At 34.7% G+C, this 22,869-nt stretch overlaps 2 protein-coding genes across 5 annotated transcripts in view; both read left to right on the forward strand.

Moving 5' to 3' along the window:
• The window catches only part of LOC111044690 (poly(U)-binding-splicing factor half pint), a 46,433-nt gene extending 32,169 nt beyond the window's left edge, over positions 1 to 14,264 (forward strand). For 3 of the 4 annotated variants that reach the window (XM_039426627.1, XM_039426629.1, XM_039426630.1), the window contains 5 exons: positions 2,833 to 3,000; positions 6,348 to 6,625; positions 9,295 to 9,380; positions 11,085 to 11,191; positions 13,689 to 14,177. In XM_039426627.1, the coding sequence (XP_039282561.1) occupies positions 2,833 to 3,000; positions 6,348 to 6,625; positions 9,295 to 9,380; positions 11,085 to 11,191; positions 13,689 to 13,798 (749 nt within the window). In that variant the 3' untranslated portion in view covers positions 13,799 to 14,177. Of the gene's footprint in view, positions 1 to 2,832; positions 3,001 to 6,347; positions 6,626 to 9,294; positions 9,381 to 11,084; positions 11,192 to 13,688 lie in introns of all 4 variants that reach the window. The other variant, XM_039426628.1, reaches the window with a different exon arrangement.
• Positions 14,265 to 19,570: 5,306 nt separating this feature from the next.
• LOC111044689 (testis-specific serine/threonine-protein kinase 3) lies at positions 19,571 to 22,869 on the forward strand. The gene is made up of 2 exons (XM_022329900.2): positions 19,571 to 19,695; positions 20,742 to 22,869. The coding sequence occupies exon 2, from the start codon at positions 21,623 to 21,625 to the stop codon at positions 22,739 to 22,741; it is 1,119 nt and encodes a 372-aa protein (XP_022185592.2). The 5' UTR covers positions 19,571 to 19,695; positions 20,742 to 21,622; the 3' UTR covers positions 22,742 to 22,869.

Genomic DNA, 22,869 nt, shown 5'->3' on the forward strand with positions numbered 1-22,869 from the left:
CAGAGAAATGCATGATTACATAAATTCAATAACATTTAAAATATTTTACAAAGCATTTAAAACTACTCCAATCACCTGATGGTTTTCCATTTTAATTTATTACAATGAAATAGGTTAAGTTCTAGTTTTGTTTACAAAATATGATCAACAGGGGAAACATCTGTCAGTTACGACTCATGAGCAACCGTTCAGCCACAGAATACATACAAAATGGAAGGTATCAATCTAACCAAGATTTGAGTGCACCAAGACCACGACACATGACTGCATCATCTTGTTAGAAATTAAAACTACTGCTTTATTACAATGCTACACTTTCTTTCAAGATGACGGATTATGGCGTCAAGATACTAGCCGACTTTTCATTCTGTGGTTCATCTGTGATCACTAATCTGAACGTAAAAAAACCCCGATGGAATTGATCAGTGGCTTTGAACTCAACCATTATCTGTTTCAAACTCTTCTATGTCAAGATCATATGGTCAATTCATTCCAGTTAGTTCACTAGAGTATTTTTTTCTCAATTAATATTTTGCTAAAACAATATTAAGATAAATTAAGTCAAAATCAAAAGGTCAATTCATTTCAGTTGGTTCACTGGAGTATTTTTTTCTCAATGAATAGTTTTCTAAAACAATATGAAGATTAATTAAGACTCAGGGAGAATTTTTTCTCCAAATAAAATGATTTCATTAATGGAGGGAAGAGATGAAGGTTATGTACCATAAGTCAAAACAAGAAACAAATTTTCAATTAAAAAAAATAATCACTCTGAACGTCCAAAAGTAACATATTGAAAAGAAACTATTCAAAGAGTTCACAATTTTGAATTAGCTTGAAAATGTTGTAGTTCAAGAAATCACATCTTACTATTTGAACACCAGCTGTTATATTTTAATACCAGCATGAATTGTGAAAATCCAATCACAGCTGTGTTTGAGAAGAAAATACCTATTTAGAACCTGATATATGTATGAAAGTCTCATTCGTTTTCGGCAACGAACCGAAATGGATGAAACCGAATGTGTGTGAAGCTAGCCTAACCCATAAAACAAGTAGAGATAGACAGATAGATAAATGCCTCTTTACTTGCACTCTATAACATATAACAAGTGATGTGAGTAAATTTGAAGCACTAAGAGCCCGATAGATAGATATGAGGGCTATTTTTTTTTCAACTTCCGATCGTGCCGCTAGATGGCAATGCGAGCGGCATTGGCCAACAATGCACGGCAGCTGACTATGCACATCTCACACTATAACCTCACTCGTTTTCGGCCATCTGTCGTCATTACCAGTTCATCTAGCGACACATAAACATGGCTAATATGATAGAATCTCCCGCCAAGTATGAGTTGCGAAGTGTAATTTGTTTTTTGCAAGCTGAAGGGTTATCCACAGCAGAAATTCACCGTAGAATGAAACTAGTATATGGTGAAAGCTTTATGAGTGACAGTGCAGTGCGTGACTGGTGTAGGAAATTTAAAGATGGACGAGTTGACATTCATGATGAAGGGGGCCAAGGGTGACAACGCCCGTCCTCACAGTTCTGCTGTGACGAAGCGTCTTCTTGACGGGTTTAAATGGGACGTTTTTGACCATCCGGCGTATAGCCCAGACTTAGCACCAAGCGACTATCACCTTTTCCCGGAACTGAAGAAAATGCTAGGAGATCAGAGCTTCCGAACAGACGATGCGCTGCAAGATGCTGTCAAAAACCATCTCAAATCACTGGCGGCTAACTTCTATGAACAAGGTATTAAGAAGCTTGTACCCAGGTATGAAAAATGCCTCAATCTGAATGGTCACTATGTTGAGAAGTAACTAATAATGTAAATAACTTTTGATAATAAATTCATTCAATTACTCTCACTAGTTTCTTTTTTATACCACATCGGAAGTTGAAAAAAAATAGCCCTCGTAGATAAATGTCTCTTTACTTGCACTTTATAACATTTCAAGAGATGTGGCGAAGTTGAGGCAATAAGAGCCCCCTCTTCAACTTGGATAAAATATCGGCGTTGACAAATTGTGACCTTTTAAAACAGATCAAAATGACTGAATACTCTTCATGCTTTTTTATTTACCCTGATATTTTCCATTGCTTTCTACTTTTTATTTTTTTATACAATCTAATACTGCTTTCATTTTTTCTTTTTTATATTTCCCTTCCTTTTTCTCCTTTCTCACACGAGTATTACTGCTGTTATGTTGAAATTTTGTATTACTCTTTTAATTTCAATAAATTTGATTTTAACAATAGTTTTTAATAATCATTACTGACAAGACCCATGTATGTTTTTCGGACGTTAATAAAATAAACTATGAAGACTATCAGCTTTACGCCTTGAAGAATTATCGATGTTTGTCATTCTTATAGGTACTACATTCTTCTTTATTATGTTTGTTTGAAACAACTACTTCCGGCTAATTATGTTATTCGTAATGATAAATATGTTATAATAATAGATACTTTAGATACTTCACTTTATATTATCATAGAGAAAAGATAGTTTAAGAATGCATGGATTGTATAAATAAATGGTAAAAATAGTATAATAATTAAGACAGTATCCCATGGTATAAGTCATTTATTTTCCAAATTTCAAGCCGATTGCTGTCGACTACTGTCTATTATTACTGTTTTGGCCGGGTGAGAGTGTAAGAACGGCATAGTATGATAGACTACCAACGTCACATAGCTTCACGAGAAATAACTACTAGGACTATCGGCTTGAGTAAACAGTAAGATTTGCAACATAAACGACATGCTATGTTTTCTCTATGGTATTATTGAGTTGTTTTTATAATTTATTGATGTGGTTTTTGTAGGTCTATCCGGCCTAGGACCGCCGACCGTTCTGCCAGCCCTGACTCCGGGCGCAGTGGTGGGTGGGTTAGGGGTGGGGGCGATTCAACCCCAACTGGGGGTGGGTTTGGTGCCCCCACCTGGCATTGCCATACCGCAAACCTTCAGAGCGCCTGCCCCTATCATACCAGGTGAGAGTCAGGTTATGTAGTCATCTATTGTGAGAGTCACGTTAGAATGGCAGTGGAAATGATAGGGCGGCATAGTTGCCACTTTTCTTTTCTAACCGCCTTCTATAGTAGTTACCTGTAGTAGCATAGCCACCTCCTAACCAACGTTAGTAGACAGAAGGTTGATCACTCACAGGCGTGAGAATCAAAGTGGTGGGGGGAACGCCAGCGTGACGTCACGTGTAGTAAAAAAGTGAAAGAGTAACCACATTGAGCATACAGTTTATTCACTGTATCTTCAAATACATCGTCGTTTAATCCCCTAAAGATTTAATCCCCTAGAACTTTTAAATTCTCCGTACTTATAGCGAATGAATCATTGATTCTAATTATGTTATTAAATATTTTAAGTTCATTCAACTTGTATGAATAAAATGAAGTTGAAATTTTTCAAGAATCTAAAAACGTGACATGAAACAGTTGATATTGCATCAATAAACCTGTATCAGCTACCGTCAATAGAAGGCATTGACAAGACAGAGGATCGGCAACGTTGTACTGCTATCTTTCTCCACTGCCATTTTAACGTGGACCTCACTATAGTAGTGGTTACCTATCATCCCTGTATATCTGATATTACTTATTGATTATCGTTAATAATGATCAATTATATCCCTAATGTATTAAATCACAAAATATATCTTTTCATTTGAATATATCTGTATTACTGAAGTATTGTTTTCATATTTTTTTATTTATTGTTTTTATGTACCTGACAATGTCCATATACTTGTCAAAATACCCATGAAAAAGAGGATTTAATAATGAATTTTCATGATTGAGATTAATTATTCTGTTAGTTCATAATATTTCTAAACGGTGTATTAAATCTGACAACGGTGCTAAGTTGGAAAAGGATAGAGATATCTGCTTTGTAGACAGACAAGGATATCACACCAACGTTAATCAGATGCTGCTTTTATAACTTGAATCCTACTCACCATAGTAATTTGTATTTTGGCATTTGATTGCCATTTTTATCAGATTGTGAGAATAATTGCAGGCTGAATTTTGAAATTAAAATACTCCATATTTGGCGGAGTTGAGACTTTCTTTTCGTTGAAGGAATTATTGACCAGTTAACTAAACTTTTACGTTTACGAAAAGAATTGGATAAAAAATTAATTATCTTTGAATTGTAGGAAATTTTAGGGCCGGTTTCCAAGATCGGGGTTTAGCTAAGTTAAATCATAGACTTTAACAAGTTAAGTCTAAGTTATAGACTTTAAACAGCTAGAGTCAGAAAATTGGCTTTCCGAAACGGGGCGTAGTGGCAGTAAAACGACTAACGATTTTCAAATTGATTTCGAAAAACTAGAAAATTGAACACAAAATAAAATAAAGAGAAAATAGTGTAAAGTTTCAGCTATTTTGAATTATTTAGGAATGTTTAATTTCGTCAAGGAAAAACGTTTCCAATTATAGAAATAAGAAAATGAAGATTATCATAAAAACTGCGACTACGCCCCGTTTTGGAAAGCCATCTTTCTGACTCCAGCTGTTTAAAGTCTAGAACTTAGCTAAATCTCGATCTCGGAAACCGGCCCTTGTGTTCAAAGAATATGATCTGCAAAATCAGTAACAATATTATTTTCAAATATTTAAAAATAATAATCACACATAAAATTTATTTCAAATGCCAACATTTGTGTTGGCTCATAATTAATTATAATGGTCTTTCTAGGTGAGCTGCTTATAACCAATGTTAAATGGCGTGCTATTGGCTTTCATAACAAAAATGTTGAACGTTGAATACTGCAGAATGATTATACTGATTGATACATTGAATTGAGTAGTCGAGAGCTGGTTGATGATACTATCAACTGAAGTTGACTCCTACTCAAATCATTGATGTTTTTGCTAATAAGATATCACTGCTTCCCAAGTGATTCTTCAATTGAATAACGATAGAGTAGTTGAACCAGAAGTTTTGTTACTAGAGTGTGACACAGTGCCGGTTGCACAACAGCCGGTTAAATTTTAACCGTGATCAATTTCACGAGAATCAGTCAGAGAAGCCTTATTTTCTAAAAGGCCTGATTTGGTTCTCGTGAAATTAATCACGGTTAAAATTTAACCGTCTTTTGTGCAACCGGGCCACTAAAATATAAACAACTATCCTCCAACTGAAACCCTTGATAATATTGAACTATAGTGAGGTACACGTTTTAATGGCAGTGGAGAAAGATAGGAGAACAACGTTGCTGATCCTCAGTCTTGTCAATGCCTTCTATAGACGGTAGCTGTACAGTCTATTGATGTAATATTAACTGTTTATTCTCGTTTAAAATAATAAATTATATTTTATCAAGCAAGAAATTATATTTTTTCAATAATTTCATAATGAATTTTCTTAATTAAGATGAAATATTTTGTTAATTAATCATTAATTCTACATTGTTGAAAGACGATCTGGCAACAGAGCAAAGCGAGAAAGAGATAGCGTTTTACGCTTTGTTTATTTATTTATTATTTTTTACTTTTAACAATACACGCATCAAATTCATGATTAGAAAAGGATCAACAGGCCTAGCCCATAACTGCTCCCTTTCCTAATTTTGATAGTAAGCATAGCCACCTCTAATAAAAGGCCCTGGCCAACGATATTGCAACGTCGCAGTGTAGGCCTAGAATCTAAACATGATTGGTGAAAAAGATTTAAAAAATACCAGCTGATCTTTTTACAAAAAATTATAGAAAGATCTTTTTTGTAAAAAGATCAGCTGGTATTTTTGTAAATCTTTTTCACCAATCATGTTTAGATTCTAGGCCTACATTGCGACGTTGCAATATCGTAGGCCAGGGCCTTTTATTAGAGGTGGCTATGTAGTAAGTGATTGTCTGAAAGGTAGGTTATGTTGCTTCACTTTGAATCAAATTCCGAGTCCAGAAATATACTAACTGAAATTTTCAATTTAAAATATATAACTTTGTTGAATGATAGACAAGGATAGCAATACCATTGCTTGGGGTCGTTATACCCCAACACATATCATTTATAGTTGGGTGTATATTTATTCATTGAATTATCTTTGCCTATTAAGAAATTATTCAATGCATAAAACTTCATTGTTTTAATTGTATTAATTGTTATAGTACTCAAATTTGTAATGTAATTATTGTTGTTGTTGAATAAATTTTATTTGATTTGATTGCTAATCAAACACTGCCATTATAAGGTGGACCTCACTATAGTAATATTCACTAATAAATTTAAAGTAGAAATTTAAGTTTAAATAAAGTAGACAGTGCGTTTTGTAAAGTGTAATATGCAAGGAATGTAAATTTGATAAATGTGTGGTTTTCAGGTGAAATAGCAGCCGTGCTGCCAGCGCCGGCTGTGGTGACGCCCACACTGATGTCTCAGCCAATGAGCGTCGGTGGCGGGGTGGGGCTAGCAGGGGGAGTGGCCAACCAGCAGGAGGCGCTGAGGCGTGCGCATGCGCAGAAGCAGCAACAGGAGGAGCTCCAGAAGAAGCTATTGGAGGAGAGCGAACCGCAGACGCTACAACAGCAGGAGAACATGAGCATCAAGGGCCAGAGTGCGCGCCATCTTGTTATGCAGAAGTTGATGCGCAAAGTTGAGGTTAGTTCCAATTACAGATGCAGATTGATGCATAAATTATTATTATTGAACTAAATATTAGTTAAAACTAAATCTGAGTTTACAGCATTTAGCTTTGGTTTTTCGTTAAAGAATAGCTTAATTATTAGTTCAAATTCTCTTTCTCTATTCGCATTATCAGTGTTGATAGGATTGTACATTAGAGGAGCAGTGATTGAGTGAAATCTATAGTGAGGTGCACGTTATAATGGCAGTGTTTGATTAGCAATGGTAATTGCTGTCCTTGTTTATCATTCAACAAAGCGGATATCTCTTTCTCGCTTTGTTCTGTTGCCAGATCGTCTTTTAACAATGTAGGATTAATAATCAATAAAATATTTAATCTTAATTATGTAAATTCATTATGAAATAATTGAAAAATATAATTTCTTGTTTAATAAAATATAATTGATAATAATCAAATTTAAATTTCATTCATTGCCAAAGACACATTATATAAAATATTGTACAGGCACTGTCAATATACATAAAAATCATACAACTTAACACTAAACATAAAAAAGTATCACATCATTTTATGCTGTCCAACCTAATACCAAAGTACTGTTCTAAACTATAAAAACATTTCTTCAATAGGAACTTTTTTAATTTTCTGTTTGTATTCCTTCTCTTGTAGTTCTCTTATATGTAATGGTAGGTAGTTATAAAATCTGATTGCCCAGGCCTTAAAACTAGTATGACTAGATCTATAATAGTGAAATTCATTTCGGATGTTTAATCGATTCCGTGTGTAATGAGAGTGTACATTATTAAGACTAGAAAATAAATTTAAGTTAGACTTCACAAACAACAAGCATTGGTATATAGAAATACATGGCAAATTCATAGTTCCCAGTCTTATGAATAAAGGTTTTCAATCGATACGAGAATGACAAGACAGAGGATTGGCAACGATGTTCTGCTATCTTTCTCCACTTCCATTATAACGTGGACCTCACTATAGCTTTAAGTGCAGTCATCAAGTTAAATATTCATTGAATGATAGAAGTAAGGGTCAAGCCACATGAAGCGTTTTTCAGTCGTTTTTGCACTGGCGGTGGCCAAGTCGACAGGGTAGGAAGCTCTCCGATTGGCTGATGATCAGCCAATCGGAGAGCTACCTGCCCTGTCCACTCGTTCGCCGCGAGTGCAAAACCGCCTGGATAAAACTCTTCATGTGGCTTGGCCCTAAAGCTGGATTCGCACACAACAGTTATAGTGAAAAGTTGAAATATAATTCTCACGAATTCTAATTAGACTATCATTCCGGCCGAGTGAAGTTAGTATGAAGAATACACATAAGGAAATTAATGCGAAATTGCATCTATTCAAATGCTAATTAATGAATAATTATAATTAAAAGTAAATCCAAATTATGGTGTAAAAATGTTATTAATCACCCGGAAGACTCCTACTACCGTACTGCAAATATTGACATCAGGGTTAACAGCTTAATGGAAATTCGATGAGAGCCACAATTCAATTTGAATTAAATTTATAATTGCATCCCAAACATCGATGAGAGCCACTATCCCAAAATTATTTGGCAGCCCGGGAATCGAATCCGGTACCTCCTAATTGCCGGTCAGGAATGCTTACGCGTACACCAAACTGACAATCTGTGGATAGCAGCGCTCATTTTATACAAAGCCATAGCGGCTTACAAAGCCAGTCTACAGTTTGAAATTACTGAGATATTGCAATTATTCAAATGCTAAGTGATGAATAATTCATCGAGCGAAGTGAGGTCTAAGATTCAAATCGACGGTTTGGCATTTCTCTTAATGTTTAAATGTTTATATGTTGTGCATTTACGGCGAACCGCGGTACTAGATTTTCATGAAATTTGACTGGTATGTTTTCGCTTCATTTTTACTCACATCATTAGAGCCAGCTTGGATCACCAAAAAGTCGTTTCGATCAAATTCTGCAATTTTTTCTGGCAGGACGTCGGTAAATTTGGCACCTGATTTGACGAAAGAAGTGATATCGTACTTACATTTCTTTATAAACTCGTTTCTAACATTTCTTCCTTGACTGTCAGCTTAATGATGCAACTTTATGTTCCTTTTTTAATAGCGCATCGACGTATATACAAGGTTTTGGGAAATTTTGCATTTCAAGGATAATATAAAAGGAAAAAGGAGCCTCATTCAAACGCCAATATTAGAGTAAAAATCAGACTATAGAATAATATTCATCATAAATCAGCTGACAAGTGATTACACAGATGTGTGGAGAAGCCAGTCTATTGCTGTATTTCTATAAGGTCTATAGTTTCAATCAGGTACTTGCGAATGAGAATACTGCGTGAGGTCTACTGTTCACAGAACTACTAGTTATTAATAAACGAAAATCCAAATTAAATTCTGTAAATCAACCCGAAAACTTATGCTACTGCAAATATTGACATCAGGGTTAACAGCTTAATGGAAATTCGATGAGAGCTACTATCCCAAAATTATTTGCCAGCCCGGGTTCTCCTGTAGTTAATGTTGGATTGTTGTTATACTTGTATCTTGCCTTTAAGATATACATTTATAGTGTACTGGGATTTTTACTCAAACTTTTTTAATTTAAAACCGTTTGTATTAGAAACAGTTTTCTATTTTTCAATGTAGAACTAAATGTATATCCATATTTTTTTGCAGAGTCGAGTTGTGATTTTGAGGAACATGGTCGCTCCCGAGGATGTCGACGAATCGTTACAGGAAGAAATTCAGGATGAGTGCAGCAAGTAAGTCAATAATATTTGAAAATCTGAATTATTATTGTATTTATTCATTATCGTAGGTTATGCCCTTTCATTGGTGGAGAAACTTGACTGTACTTTCTTCTCCTCTTATTTATTCATTTATTAGATAGAGCGAACAATAATATATAATAGTCGGAAAAGAAAAAACAGGCTATTGCCCAAAACGTCTTCAATTTCCTGATTTTGTCACAAATCGTCCAAATATTATGTAGGTTATGTTCACTTCAATTTCAACACCAAATCTTCAATCTGAAACTATGAATCAGAATAAAACAAAGAATTTCAAATTTAGATAGATTGATAATGAAACTTCCGTTGTCACAAATAGTTCAAAAACTAATCAAACCAATTCTCATTTTATAAACCGATATCTGTGGGAACATAGTGAACCAAAGCATAGGGGATTATTGGGACTATTGAAACTTAATATTTTCACTTCAAACCGATTCTCATTATTTGCCGAACTTTTTACCTGCCTATTACATGGGAAACCATAGTTGGCAAGGTATTTTCCCCCTCTTTCTTTCAGCACACATCATTTTAGCAATATTGTATTTTTATGTGAAGGCCTAATATCATTGTAACTGTTATCGTAATTCTGTTGTAATTTGTTTCACTATCCATGACGAACTTTCTACCTGCCTATTACATGGGAAACCATAGTTGGCAAGGTTTTTTTTCCCTCTTTCTTCCAGTACACATTATTTTAGCATTATTGTATTTTTATGTGATAGGCCTAATATCATTGTTACTGTTATTGTAATGGTTTTATTGTATATTGCTTTTTCTCATTGTATTTTGTGTGTTGTGAATAAATTGAAATTGAAGCTGCTAGTGAATAATTCGTTGTTGAATTATTCTTGACGACACAGCCAACTTGACTGTAGTGTTGTCACAAATAGTTCAAAAACTAATCAAACCAATTCTCATTTTAATATTATATATTTACTACGTTACCTTGTAAAACCACCGTCAATTATAATCTTGTTGTACAGTGTTTTAGTTCTACTTGGAATTGTATTAGAGGGTCAAGTGTAAGAGAGGGCCGGCTGCGCCCTAACTTAGCCCTCCTAGGTCAAAATAAAGGCAGCTCATCAATCAATCAATCAATCAATTGTTCGCTTATTGCCAAGCAGCTTCCAAACATGGAATAAAAATAATGTGTTCTATTGATAAAATACTGTACCTAGATTTTTGTCAAAATTTGCAAGGTATACGATTTCTTTTTACCGATACCTTTCTTCATTTTTATATTTGGCAACTGGACAATATTTGGACATTTCATAGAACAAGGAGTGGCCGTAGTCGAGTGGATTAGATGCTGGCTTCATAATTCAGAGGCTCGGGTTGAAACCCCGGCCCGGGCAAGATATTTATTTATCTTGGGCCACTTCCTTGTTTCGGGTGGACAAGTTAAGCCATCGGTCCCGGCTGCCTAAGAAGCAGTCGTCAGGTCATGTCAAAGGCTCTGAAATTGATCATTTGCGTCCAAAAACCTCTGACATCAGACCTAAGCCAGCCAGGTTACTCCATATAATTTTTTAATTATAGAACAAATTTAGGAAAAGAATAGGTTTGGTCGTCTGCCTTCTTCCAGTTCTTCTGCTTATCCAATTAATGAATATTTTTCACGTATTTAACATTAATTTCTACTTTGAATAATTATTAACACGGTTGTTTTTACAGGTTTGGAGCTGTCGACAGGGTAATTATCTACAACGAAAAACAGTCTGAAGACGACGACGATGCTGAAATCATTGTAAAAATTTTTGTGGAATTCTCACAAATGAGAGGTTAGTTTTCACTTACAGATTTTACCAAGTTACCTAAAATCAATTAATTATTTGTTGAAACTCGTATCATTGAAATTATTGGGAGAGAAAAAAGCGAATATCGAGCTATTTATCTGATTTATCATTTTTCTGATGGAATAGCATAGTTATTGTTATCATTGTTACTGTTGCAAAAAATTGATATTTGATAAATTGCATTATAACTAGATGATTATTATGATTTTGTAGAGTTGTAGAATCGACTAGACATAATTAGTCATTAGATTGAAGGTTGATTACGACAATCTGTGAATTTTCTAGCAGCAACCATTTATGCCTGGTATCAATTCCTATCTTTTCTGTCCTTATCAGTTAACGGTTGCTGCTATAAAACTTGAAACACACTTGTGGCATGCTTTTCATACATGGATACCTATCCATTTATCCTTTCACAAACTTTAAGTGTAGATGGTCTCATCACAAACCTAGTTTGAGATTTGTCATTTTCACACTCACAGCTTGTATAGAACTGTCCTCTGATTGGTTAACTCTCACGAACAGCTTATTCAGCCAATCAGAGGGCGATTCCGAGTTTCGCCGATAAAAGTGTGAAAATGGATAATTATTGAAGTATAACTTTCAATGGATTGTTGATATCAATGTTATTTTTACAATTCTTGGAGCAAAACGTCGAATCGAACCCTTCAAATCTATCTTAACCTTCCGGCAGTCGCGCTGTTGTAAAAAGTACAACAGTGTCCGTTTTTTTATGCACAATACTATTGTATGGGGTGGTGTCAGTGAATGAGTCACCTATGCATTCCAAAACATTTCCTCCATCACTCCACTGAGTTGCAGTATCAACCGAGCAATGGTTCAGTGGTTAGGTGCCATTTAGTCGCACTGTGCATAAGAAAGGAAAAGACGAACCAATAACACAGAATTAATGGCTTTGCTTGATGTACCTTATTGGGCTATGAAATGGTAATCATCCAAATGTTCATAGGCGTAAAATAATCCAAGAAGATAGGAGTAGTAATTATACAATTAATTAATAAATTTTGACAGTAAACAGACTTCATAACACTTGGGAAATTGGATTTTGTAAATATACAACACGCGACTGCTCGTGTGATTGAGTAGGGCGCGACTACCGGAAGGTTAACGTTTTAATTTGATCAAAATATTATCTCAAGGTCTGCATTTTTATGGATTTCTACTACGCTGGGCAGAAAAATAATACAATTGGCTTACATTGGACTATTCACACACCATTTTTTTTCTATCTAGCAGAGCAGAATTTGATTGGAAGGCAGGACTCAATGAGCATCTTTTATAGGAAAACTATAGTATATTTCAAGTATTATTGCTATTCATACAGTAGTCTCATCTCATCTCTCATCATCTGATGATGACCCACGCACAAGTTTGGAGATCATGGGTGTCATCACCCATGTTATCCATAAATCGTGATCAATAAGTTATATCATAATTCTATAAGTATAGATAGATTATGTAATGCCATATTTACTAGTAGTTCTGTGAACAGTAGACCTCACGCAGTATTCTCATCCACAACTACCTGATGTCAACTGTTTTAAATGTTAACAAAATCAGTTCACGTTTGAATTTGTATTCCATAATTTATTAATATTTATGTTAATTTAAACAATGAATAGAATATATTTCTGTTCCAGAATTTATATATTATTCATCCAGTTCCGTGATAATCTTTCCATGTAATGAAAATTAATTTTTTTCAATCAAAAATATTAAAATTTCTTCAGCATTATTTAGTTCATTTGATTATTTTTAATCACCTATTAAATTATTTTTTTCGAATGTGAGAATATTGATACTGGACTCGCATAATAATACCATGACTGCAAAACAAAATATTGAAACCAAAGACCTTAAAGCTGCGATTATACCAAATTTATTAACAAAATGTTAATAACTCAATCCTTATAGATTATATTAGATTGGACATAACTTATCATACACATGATGAACATGTGTGTTTGTCAACTTGCGTTAAATCTAATAGAAACTATAAGCAAGTTATCAACATTTTGTTAATAACTTTGGTGTAAACCCAGCTTAAAGATTCATACATCTTCAAGGTCTTCGATTGAAACTATAGACCTTATACAAATACAGTAATAGACTGGCTTCTCCACACATCTGTTTAATCACTTGTCAGCTGATTTATGATGAATAATTCTATAGTCTGATTTTTACTCTAATATTGGCGTATGAAGGAGGCTCCTTTTTCCTCTTATATTATCCTTGAAATACAAAATTTCCAAAAACCTTGTATATACGTCGACGCGCAATTTAAAAAGGAACATACCTGTCAAATTTCATGAAAATCTATTACCGTGTTTCGCCGTAAATGCGCAACATATAAACATTTAAACAAGAGAAATGCCAAACCGTCGACATGAATCTTACACCTCACTTCGTTCGGTCAATAATTACTAATAAATTAATTTGAATGTTTGTTTGTTCATTACAGAGGCAGAAGCAGCCAGAGACGCGTTAAACGGAAGGTTCTTCGGAGGTCGCCTCGTGAGAGCTGAGCTCTATGACCAGGCTTTATTCGATCATAGCGACTTTTCCAATTGAACCACGTATTTTCCACGCTTTTCTCTGTGTACCTCACACTTCGCTATTACCACCATTGACTGACCATTGACCAGTGATTCCATTCTATCCAAATTTCATTTCATCCCAGATGTAGCATTTCTCCAGTGAATGTTATCAATAAGAATATTATATAGTTGAAAAGACATGTAATTATAGGACATTATTCAAAACAGTCAACGAAATTGATGTACAAATATTGATATTAATTGTGTTTACTTCTATTTTTTGCTTAGTTGAGTTTGTTGAGTTACGATTTCTTGATGAAAATTTGATATTAAATATATATTTTCTAAGACGTGTACTACTAACAGAAGCCGAGTATTTTAGTCAGTACTTATAAATAGACCAGTGTTAAATAGATTGTATATTATTTCTTTGTTAAATTAATGTTCCTTTGTATTTTTACGAATATTTAGGTTTAGTTTGAAATAAATTTGTACAAATATGTTGTGTGTTTTAATATGTCCATTCCAACATGAATAGGCAACTGAAAAATTAGAGTGAACACATTTTGAATAATACAAATTATTGGTTGAAAATTTTCAGTTATTTGACAGTAAGTTCTATTAGTGTCCAACCTGTGATATATTACAGAGTAATTTATTCACTGAAACCATAGAGAAACAATAGCGTAAGTAGATATCCCATGGTATAGGGAATTTATGTCGCAACTTTTACTGTTATCTCAAGCCGATTACTGTCGATTATTGTCAATTTTCACTGTTTTGTTGGGGTGATAGTTTATGAACACAGGGTGAACGTCACACAGCTGCATAGGAAAGAACTATGTGAACTTTCGGCTTCGGATAACAGTAAAAGAGAAATGTCGGAGCCAAATTTGGCATTCCCAGCTACTATACAGGATGCGGCTTCAAACATGAAATTTGCAAATTTTCAAACGGCCATATCTAATGAACGGTAAGGAATTTCGCCAATGTGATGACATTATATTGTTTCTCTCGTCAAATATTAATTATATCATTGCTGAGAGTTTTAGCGATTTTAATTAATTTTTGTTGCTTTTTTCTGCTGTGCTGTTCTAATTCTCATCCAATACAAATGAGCTCAGTAGTCACAAAAATCCTGAGAAATTTGAATTTCCCGCTCAAATCAGTCAGTACCTCTTGCATGTTTCTGTTGCTCTGGTAGTATTTCAGTTGGTTTTAATTCTGTACCAGGGATTCAGAACACATGAAGAGATGGCAGGGTTTTCAACGCCTTCCAATGCAAGCATAGGCAACCCGCAACACTGATCTAGTTTGTGTACCTCTTGCATGTTTCTGATGCCCTGGTAGAAATCTGGTCATTTCTAATATGCAAATGAGCTACTATTTGAGCGGGAAATTCAAATTTCTTATGATTAGCGGGAAAAACAAATTTCTCATGATTTTTTATAGTATTTGAGCGGGAAATTCAAATTTCACATAATTTATACCATTTGAGCGGGAAATTCAAATTTCTCATGATTAGCGGGAAATTCAAATTTCATAATTTTTTTGTGAAAAATTATAATAGCTCTTACTTTGTGACCTTATTGATGCGAGAAACACGAATCTGGAATTATATTTGCAAAATTTCTTATCGTTCAGTAGATGTTTCTCATTTTTTTGTGAAAAATAAAAATCGCTCAAACTTCGTGACCTTATGCTCTTTGAAGCGAGGAACACGAATCTGGAATCCGATTCCCAAAATTCCTTACCGTTCATTAGATATAGCCATATGAAAATTTGGCTCTGACATTTCTCAGGTAGCTTCATCTATGATGACAATTTCAGACAAATCTGAGATACTTTTCTTTAACTATTTCAAAACGCACGATGGAGAGATTGTCCATGATTTTTCTCATATTTTTGTGAAAAACTTCGTGACCTTATGCTCTTTGAAGCGAGGAACACGAATCTGGGATTTGATTTTCAAAATTCTCTACCGTTTCATTAGATATGGCCGTTTGAAAATTTCATGTTTGAAGCTGCATAACTCACCCTGTATAGAAGCTGGGGTTGCCAAATTTGGCTCAGACATTTCCCAGGTTGTGCTTCATCTATGATGACAATAATTAAAGCCAAATCTGAGATACTTTTTGTTAACTGTTTCAAAACACATTGACCCGGTTGCACAAAAGCCGGTAAAATTTTAACCGTGATTAATTTCACGAGAACCAATCAGAGAAGGCCTTTTTGATAAGACGACTTCTCCGATTGGTTCTCGTGGAATTAATCAAGATCAAAATTTAACCGGCTTTTGTGCAACCGGCACATTATGTTACAGTAGTCGATGATTTTTCTCATTTTTTTGTCAAAAATAAAAATTGCTTTAACTTCGTGACCTTATGCTCTTTGAAGCGAGGAACACGAATCTGGAATCCGATTTGCAAAATTCTTTACCGTTCATTAGATATGGCCATTTTAAATTTCTCAATTTTAAGTTTGAAGCTGCATAACTAACTTTCCAAATTCTGTTGATATTCGGGCTATGTATAGTGTGCTATAGTATGAGACGATTCGCTACAATACAGGGTGAGTTATTTACTGAAACAAAAAAATTAAAATGTATTAAACAAAACTATTAGCCTAGTTATTTGTGCAACTAGTGCGCAAAGTGACAGTTTGCTGCATCGAAAGAAACGTTTACGCCCGAGCCGTAGGCGAGGGCGGAATGGTTTCTTGAGTGCAGCAAACGAACTTTGCGCACGTATTTCACATTAAATTTTTCCTACAGTTACCATTGAATATGAAAAGTGGGTAATTATGGGTAAAATTCCCTGAAATCCATCAAATGTTTTTCTGTGTAACTTTATTATTAATAAAAACCTCAATTTATTTAAAATTGAATTATAATGATTAGTAATTCAATTGAAAATTCATGTGACTGCTTGAAGGGGGTTTATGTTATGTAAGCATTGAAATGACTATAATCAAGGCACATAATAAAAATAGAACGTTGTTCTCCACTGCCATTATAACGTGGGCCTCACTATGAGTATTACCAACTTAATTTTGATTTTGCTGCACTGGTGCTCCATATAACCTACTAACTATTTTGCGTTGTCATGCTGCAAATCTGGAGTACGCAAAGTACTCACTTTGCGCACTAGTGCGGAAAAGTGATTCTTTGCAGCCTGCAATCAGTGCAGAAATGGTCACTTTTCAGGGTATCTGTAGGATATAGTTATTTGTGCAACTATTGCGCAAAGTGACAGTTTGCTGCACCGAAAAAAACGTTTACGCCCGAGCCGTAGGCGAGGGCGGAATGGTTTCTTGAGTGCAGCAGAGGAACTTTGCGCACGTATTTCACATTAAGTTTTTCCTACAGTTACCATTGAATATGAAAAGTGGGTAATTATGGGTAAAATTGCCTGAAATCCATCACATGTTTTTCTGTGTAATTTTATTATTGATAAAAACCTTAATCCTAAAATCCTAAAGTCCTCGTTGTCCTTGGTTATAATATATAATGAATAATAATTAGCGCGTTGTGCTTCGTTGCACGTCTGCTCACTATAGCAGCCCAGTCACTGTTACCAACTTCATTATGATTTTGCTGCACTGTTGCTCCATATAACCTACTAAGTATTTTGCGTTGCCATGTTGCAAATCTGGAGTGCAGAAAAATTTTTCCCGCACTAGAGCGGAAAAGTGATTCTTTGCGTTCTGTAATCAGTGCAGCAATGGCCACTTTTCAACGTAACTGTAGGAAAAAAATATTTCCTCCTCTCAGATCAGAAAAATCACTCATCTTCAATTGCTTATAACATAAGAATAGGAGTAAATTTCGCCAATGTGATAACATATTATTGTTCCTCTGGTCAAGTAGGTACTTATAATTCCTAAGAGTTTCAGCGATTTTAACCTTTGACCATTTTTGCGAAAATCCATTATGTTTTACTCCATGGATTTCATGAAAAATGCAAATCTCCCAGATTTGGCTGATATTCGGGCTATGGATAGAGGTTGCCCTATCACTTGCTATAATATGAGACGTTTCACTACAATAAAAAGTGAATTATTTATACTGAAACATAAAATCTTCACTCAACATTCAGATCAAAGAAATCACTAATATTCAAATGCTTATAACTCAAGAATGGGAGTGAATTTCGCCAATGTGATGACATATACTTGTTCCTCTCGTCAAGTACTATCATTCCTGAGAGTTCGAGCAATTTTAAGTTTTGATAGTATGAGCGATTTTAATTTTTGACCATTTTTGCAAAAATCCATGGTGCTCCTTGATGCGAGGAAACGGACCTGCAATTGAATTTGAAAAATTCGCTACCGTTCAATAGATGGCCTTTTGAAAATTTGCAAATTTAGGGCCGGTTTCCGAGCTCGGGATTTAGCCAAGTCCTAGATTTTAAACAGCTGGAGTCAGAAAATTGGTTTTCCAAAACGGGGCGTAGTCGCAGTCATTGTCATAGTAACGTTTGAAATAAAATTCGAAAAACTAGAAAATTGAACACAAAATATAATGAAGAGAAAATAGTGTAAATTTTCAGCTATTTTGAATTATTTAGGAATGTCTAACTTCGTCAAGGAAAAACGTTTCCAATTATAGAAATGAGAAAATAAAAACTACGACTAACGTACTGTTATAAAAGCTGGGACTACGCCCCGTTATGGAAAGCCAATTTTCTGACTCCAGCTGTTTTGAATTATTTAGGAACGTCTAATTTCGTCAAGGGAAAACGTTTCCAATTATAGAAATGAGAAAATAAAAACTACGACTACCGTACTGTTATAAAAGCTGCGACTACGCCCCGTTTTGGAAAGCCAATTTTCTGACTCCAGCTGTTTAAAGTCTAGGACTTAGCTAAATCCCAAGCTCGGAAACTTGCTCTTAATGTTTGCAGCTACATCACTCATTCTGTATACTAGCTAGGGGTGCTAAATTTGGCTCCGATATTTTTGTGGTCATTCTCTATCTATGGTAACAATTACAACCATTTCATGGACTATACTGCTTGAATTTTCAAGAATTCTGAACGAATGGTCGGATTTGGTTGATTTTGGTACCAAATGATAGATCCTGAAGAGACAAACTCAGGCATATGATAAAATTGAAAATATACTCATATAGGTTCAGGAGATATATAGCCTTTTGAAAATTTTATGTTTGCATCTGACTACCTCACTCTGTATTTCTCAGGTTGAGCTCCATGATAGATGCAAATTTTAGCCAAATCTGAGATACTTTTGGTTTTACTCAAATTCATGAACTGCACATCATGAATTTCCAAGAAATTTGAACGGATGGTCAGATTTGGTTCCAAATGATCTTGAAAAGACATGTTTAGACACCTAATAAAATTGAGAATAATGCGTTTCTAAATGCTAAATAGGATTCAGGAGATATGGACAATTTCGTAAAAATGTATAAAATCAAAAAATAAAAAACTTGGTATAGGCTACTTATGCTTCTTGATACTATCATAGAGAAACAATATCGTTTCTCTATGATACTATACGGATCTGCAAAATTTGCTACTGTTCAGGAGATAATTATGGTGTCTTCAAAATTTGCAATTTTAATGTTTGCAGTTGCATACATATCTGATAACTTTTGGTTTTTCCCTAAAATACACTTTTTTGCAAAAATAGTAAGGGGCAAAACAACTCAGGTTAACTATGTATAGCAGCTAGTAGAGCCAAATTTGGCATTGCAGTCCATGGATTTTTAATTATAGCCTATTCTGAACGGATGGTCAAATTTAGTAGCCCTGAATACATTCAATTATAATTTTTTTACAAAAACAACTTGCTTGTAACCAGGCAACCGTCATAGTATTCGGGTGATTAATATTTTGGTATTTTTCCAAGTAAATTTTGTCAGTTAGAATAGGCAGATGTAGAAAATTCTATTTAAGTTCCGATTTCTAGGTGAGTACAACTAATTTATCTTCATAAAATTGTTGTTATCTATAATTTGCAATCCAATTGGTTTTACTTGCTTATAGATATTAACAATTTATTGTAGTTTTCATTATGGGTTGAATATAATATTAATAAAAACAATATATATTGGTTAGAATATTTGTGATGATTTGAACCATTTTGTAAACATTAGATCAGATGTTAGATTGTACAAAGTAGATCAGAATGTGTCAGTATAAGTTACAGTTGACACAAACACAAATTGAAACTAAATTATTAAAATTTGTTGAATAAGAATTAATATTGTGTTTTCCATAATTGAAAAAACGCAGTTTTATTTTTGTTGCATCCACATTTATTAGACTTGTACACAGAACTTCAGTTTCTTGTTGAAACCAGAACACTGCAACTGAAGATGTGTTGGTTTCAACAAAATTCTGTGTACAAAAAAGTGGATGTGACAAAAAAAACTGTAACTAAATTTGTAAAATTCTGTTCCTCATCTACCAGTTTTCTTCAATAAATGTCTATAAAACAAATTAAATCCAAGTCATATTATAGTCTTTTCAGATAATTCTATCTTATACTATAAGTAAATTATGAATATTATTATTGAATTTATGTTGGAAATATGCTATTCAAGCAAGCAAGTTAGTAAGTGAACAAATAATGCATTTTGCTTTAACTTTTTTTATGGTTTATTAGTTTGTAATCTGAATAAAAAAATGTTCCAACACTGAGCAACAAGAAAAGCCTAAAACTTGATTGCAAGTTGAACTTATAACAATAGTTTCATAGTAGACTAAATACCGAAAAAAGAGTATTTATTTCTACTACTGTAGTTATGTTCTTACATAGTGTTTTTATAGAATCAGACAATAGCTGATAAATATTATAAATTCTATAATAGGGTTCTTAGAAACTGTGAACCCATTACAAAATATGCAGTAGAATAGATTTAACTCAATAAGAACCATTTTCAACTGATTCTACATTTGTGTACTTAGGCTATATGATGAAAAATAAAATTTAATTTATTTATTCTTATTCAGGCAAGGACGTCCCTCCATACAAAATCCAATGTGGGAAGATCATCATTTAGGATAGTCAGTAGTTATAATCAACAAATCCTTAAAAACAAATTGGAATTAACGTGACAATAAACCAGTAGATCCAACAATTTTAACAGAAATTTCAAGTAAATCGTCAAATATCAAATAAATAGGAGTGAAACCTAGAAGTTCAACTCCGATTCAAGTGGAGAAATATAGGTAAATCAAGTAACACCAATAAACGAGAAAATTTTTTAAAAGAATTGCTGAAATTGCAACTGGAATATCTGAAAGTAAATGAGATATTCATCCGGGGCTACGCATGTAGTGAATCACGAATTCCTTGAATGAATTAATTTTGGAACAAGGCGTAGAACTAAACAAGTGCAGTCAAAACATCTCCAAAAAAGATCATAGCATAAAATCTGGATTACTCTCAAGTGAATCATCTATTTTCAGATGGAATTTGAATTGGTAAAATTGATCAATTATTAACGGAAATTTTGGTATGAGGAGTATACTTAACTAAATTAACTTACTAAGTATACTTCATGAGAGGTACAAGTAAACAACCATTCAATAAAACAATTGATGGAGTTGAAGCATTTTCAAATAAATTCTCAATTTAGAAATAGCAATTCCATTAATGATCAGATTTTTGGAATAAGGAATAGAAGACTTCATACTAAGTGATCCCTTATAGAATACAAATGAGCAATATACGGAACAAATCTCAAGGAGCATACAAGTAATTATCATCGATTAAATAAAATTGTGATATATCCTTGAAGAATTCAAATGAGCAAAATACGATATAAATCTCAAGGAGCATACAAGTAATTATCATAGAATTGTGATACAGAAGTGGAGAGAATTGGAACATGGCAAGCACTAGTCAAAAATCATCAGAAAGCAAGCAGCTAAGTCCTCGGACTTCGGAGCTTAACGCTTTGCGGCAACGGGGCTACACGATTGGTCGCAAAATCGGACAAGGATCGTACGCATCGGTGCACATTGCCGACTACATCGACCGGTCACTCAGGAAAGAACGACTCGCCTGCAAGATATTCGACCGCAGCAAGGCACCTAACGACTTCCTCGAAAAGTTTTTCCCGCGGGAAATCGACGTTCTATGCAACATAGAGCATGAGTTTGTGGTGAGAGTGCACAGCATACTGCAGCGAGGCCCCAAGGTCTTCATATTCATGATGTACGCCGAAAACGGTGACTTGTTGGATCACATCAAACGTAACGGCATCGTATCGGAGAGCAGTGCCAAACATTGGTTCCGACAGATAACATCGGGCCTGCGCTACTTGCATTCCAAAAACATCGCTCACCGAGACATGAAGTGCGAGAATATCCTGTTGACTAGAGACTATCAAGTTAGGATCGCCGATTTTGGGTTCGCTCGGTATTGCACGAATAAATTGGGGAGGCGGGTTCTAAGTGAAACATACTGTGGTTCTGCCGCCTACGCCGCGCCTGAGATAGTCATGGGTAGAGCGTACAACCCCAAACTGGCTGACATCTGGTCTGTGGGGATAATTCTCTACATTATGCTCAACGGTACCATGCCGTTTAACGATGAAAACTTGAAGAAACTATTGAAAGACCAGTTGAACCGTAACTGGGCGTTCCGCAATCGTGTGAAGAACATTGTCACCGCTCAGTGTAAATCGATTCTTAAACACATCCTCGAGCCTGATATAATGTTGCGGTACACACTGGACCGAATAGCCGCTCACGATTGGCTGAGAGGGCACCATCACCACAGTCAACACAGACCTACTACGCCCTGTAGGATGTTGGAGAGAGAAACCAGTATAGCCAGCAACGAGGATGGAGATACGGCGAGCAGAAGAGAGAGGGAGACAGAGTCGAGAGCAGCTGCTAGGAGGGTGTCACGGTTGCTCAACAAGAACAAGTCGAAAAAGAATTTGGTGGAAAGTAGGGGTGAAAAGGGAGAGAGTAGAGGAGAAAGGTTTGTTAAAGAATAGAGGGAAACAAGTAAGAAAAGTGTAATATTTACAAAAATGGTTGAAACCAGTATAGGAAAATTAAGCATTAAAATCAATGAGCTACATTTGTGCCAAACAGTAATAAACATACTCCTGTAACAAAAAAA

This window comes from Nilaparvata lugens, chromosome 4, assembly GCF_014356525.2.
Source record: "Nilaparvata lugens isolate BPH chromosome 4, ASM1435652v1, whole genome shotgun sequence".
In the NCBI taxonomy this organism is placed as follows: domain Eukaryota; kingdom Metazoa; phylum Arthropoda; class Insecta; order Hemiptera; family Delphacidae; genus Nilaparvata; species Nilaparvata lugens.

Coding starts and splice junctions, on each gene's coding strand:
- LOC111044689 (XM_022329900.2), top strand. CDS start 21,623: ATGGCAAGCACTAGTCAAAAATCATCAGAAAGCAAGCAGCTAAGTCCT.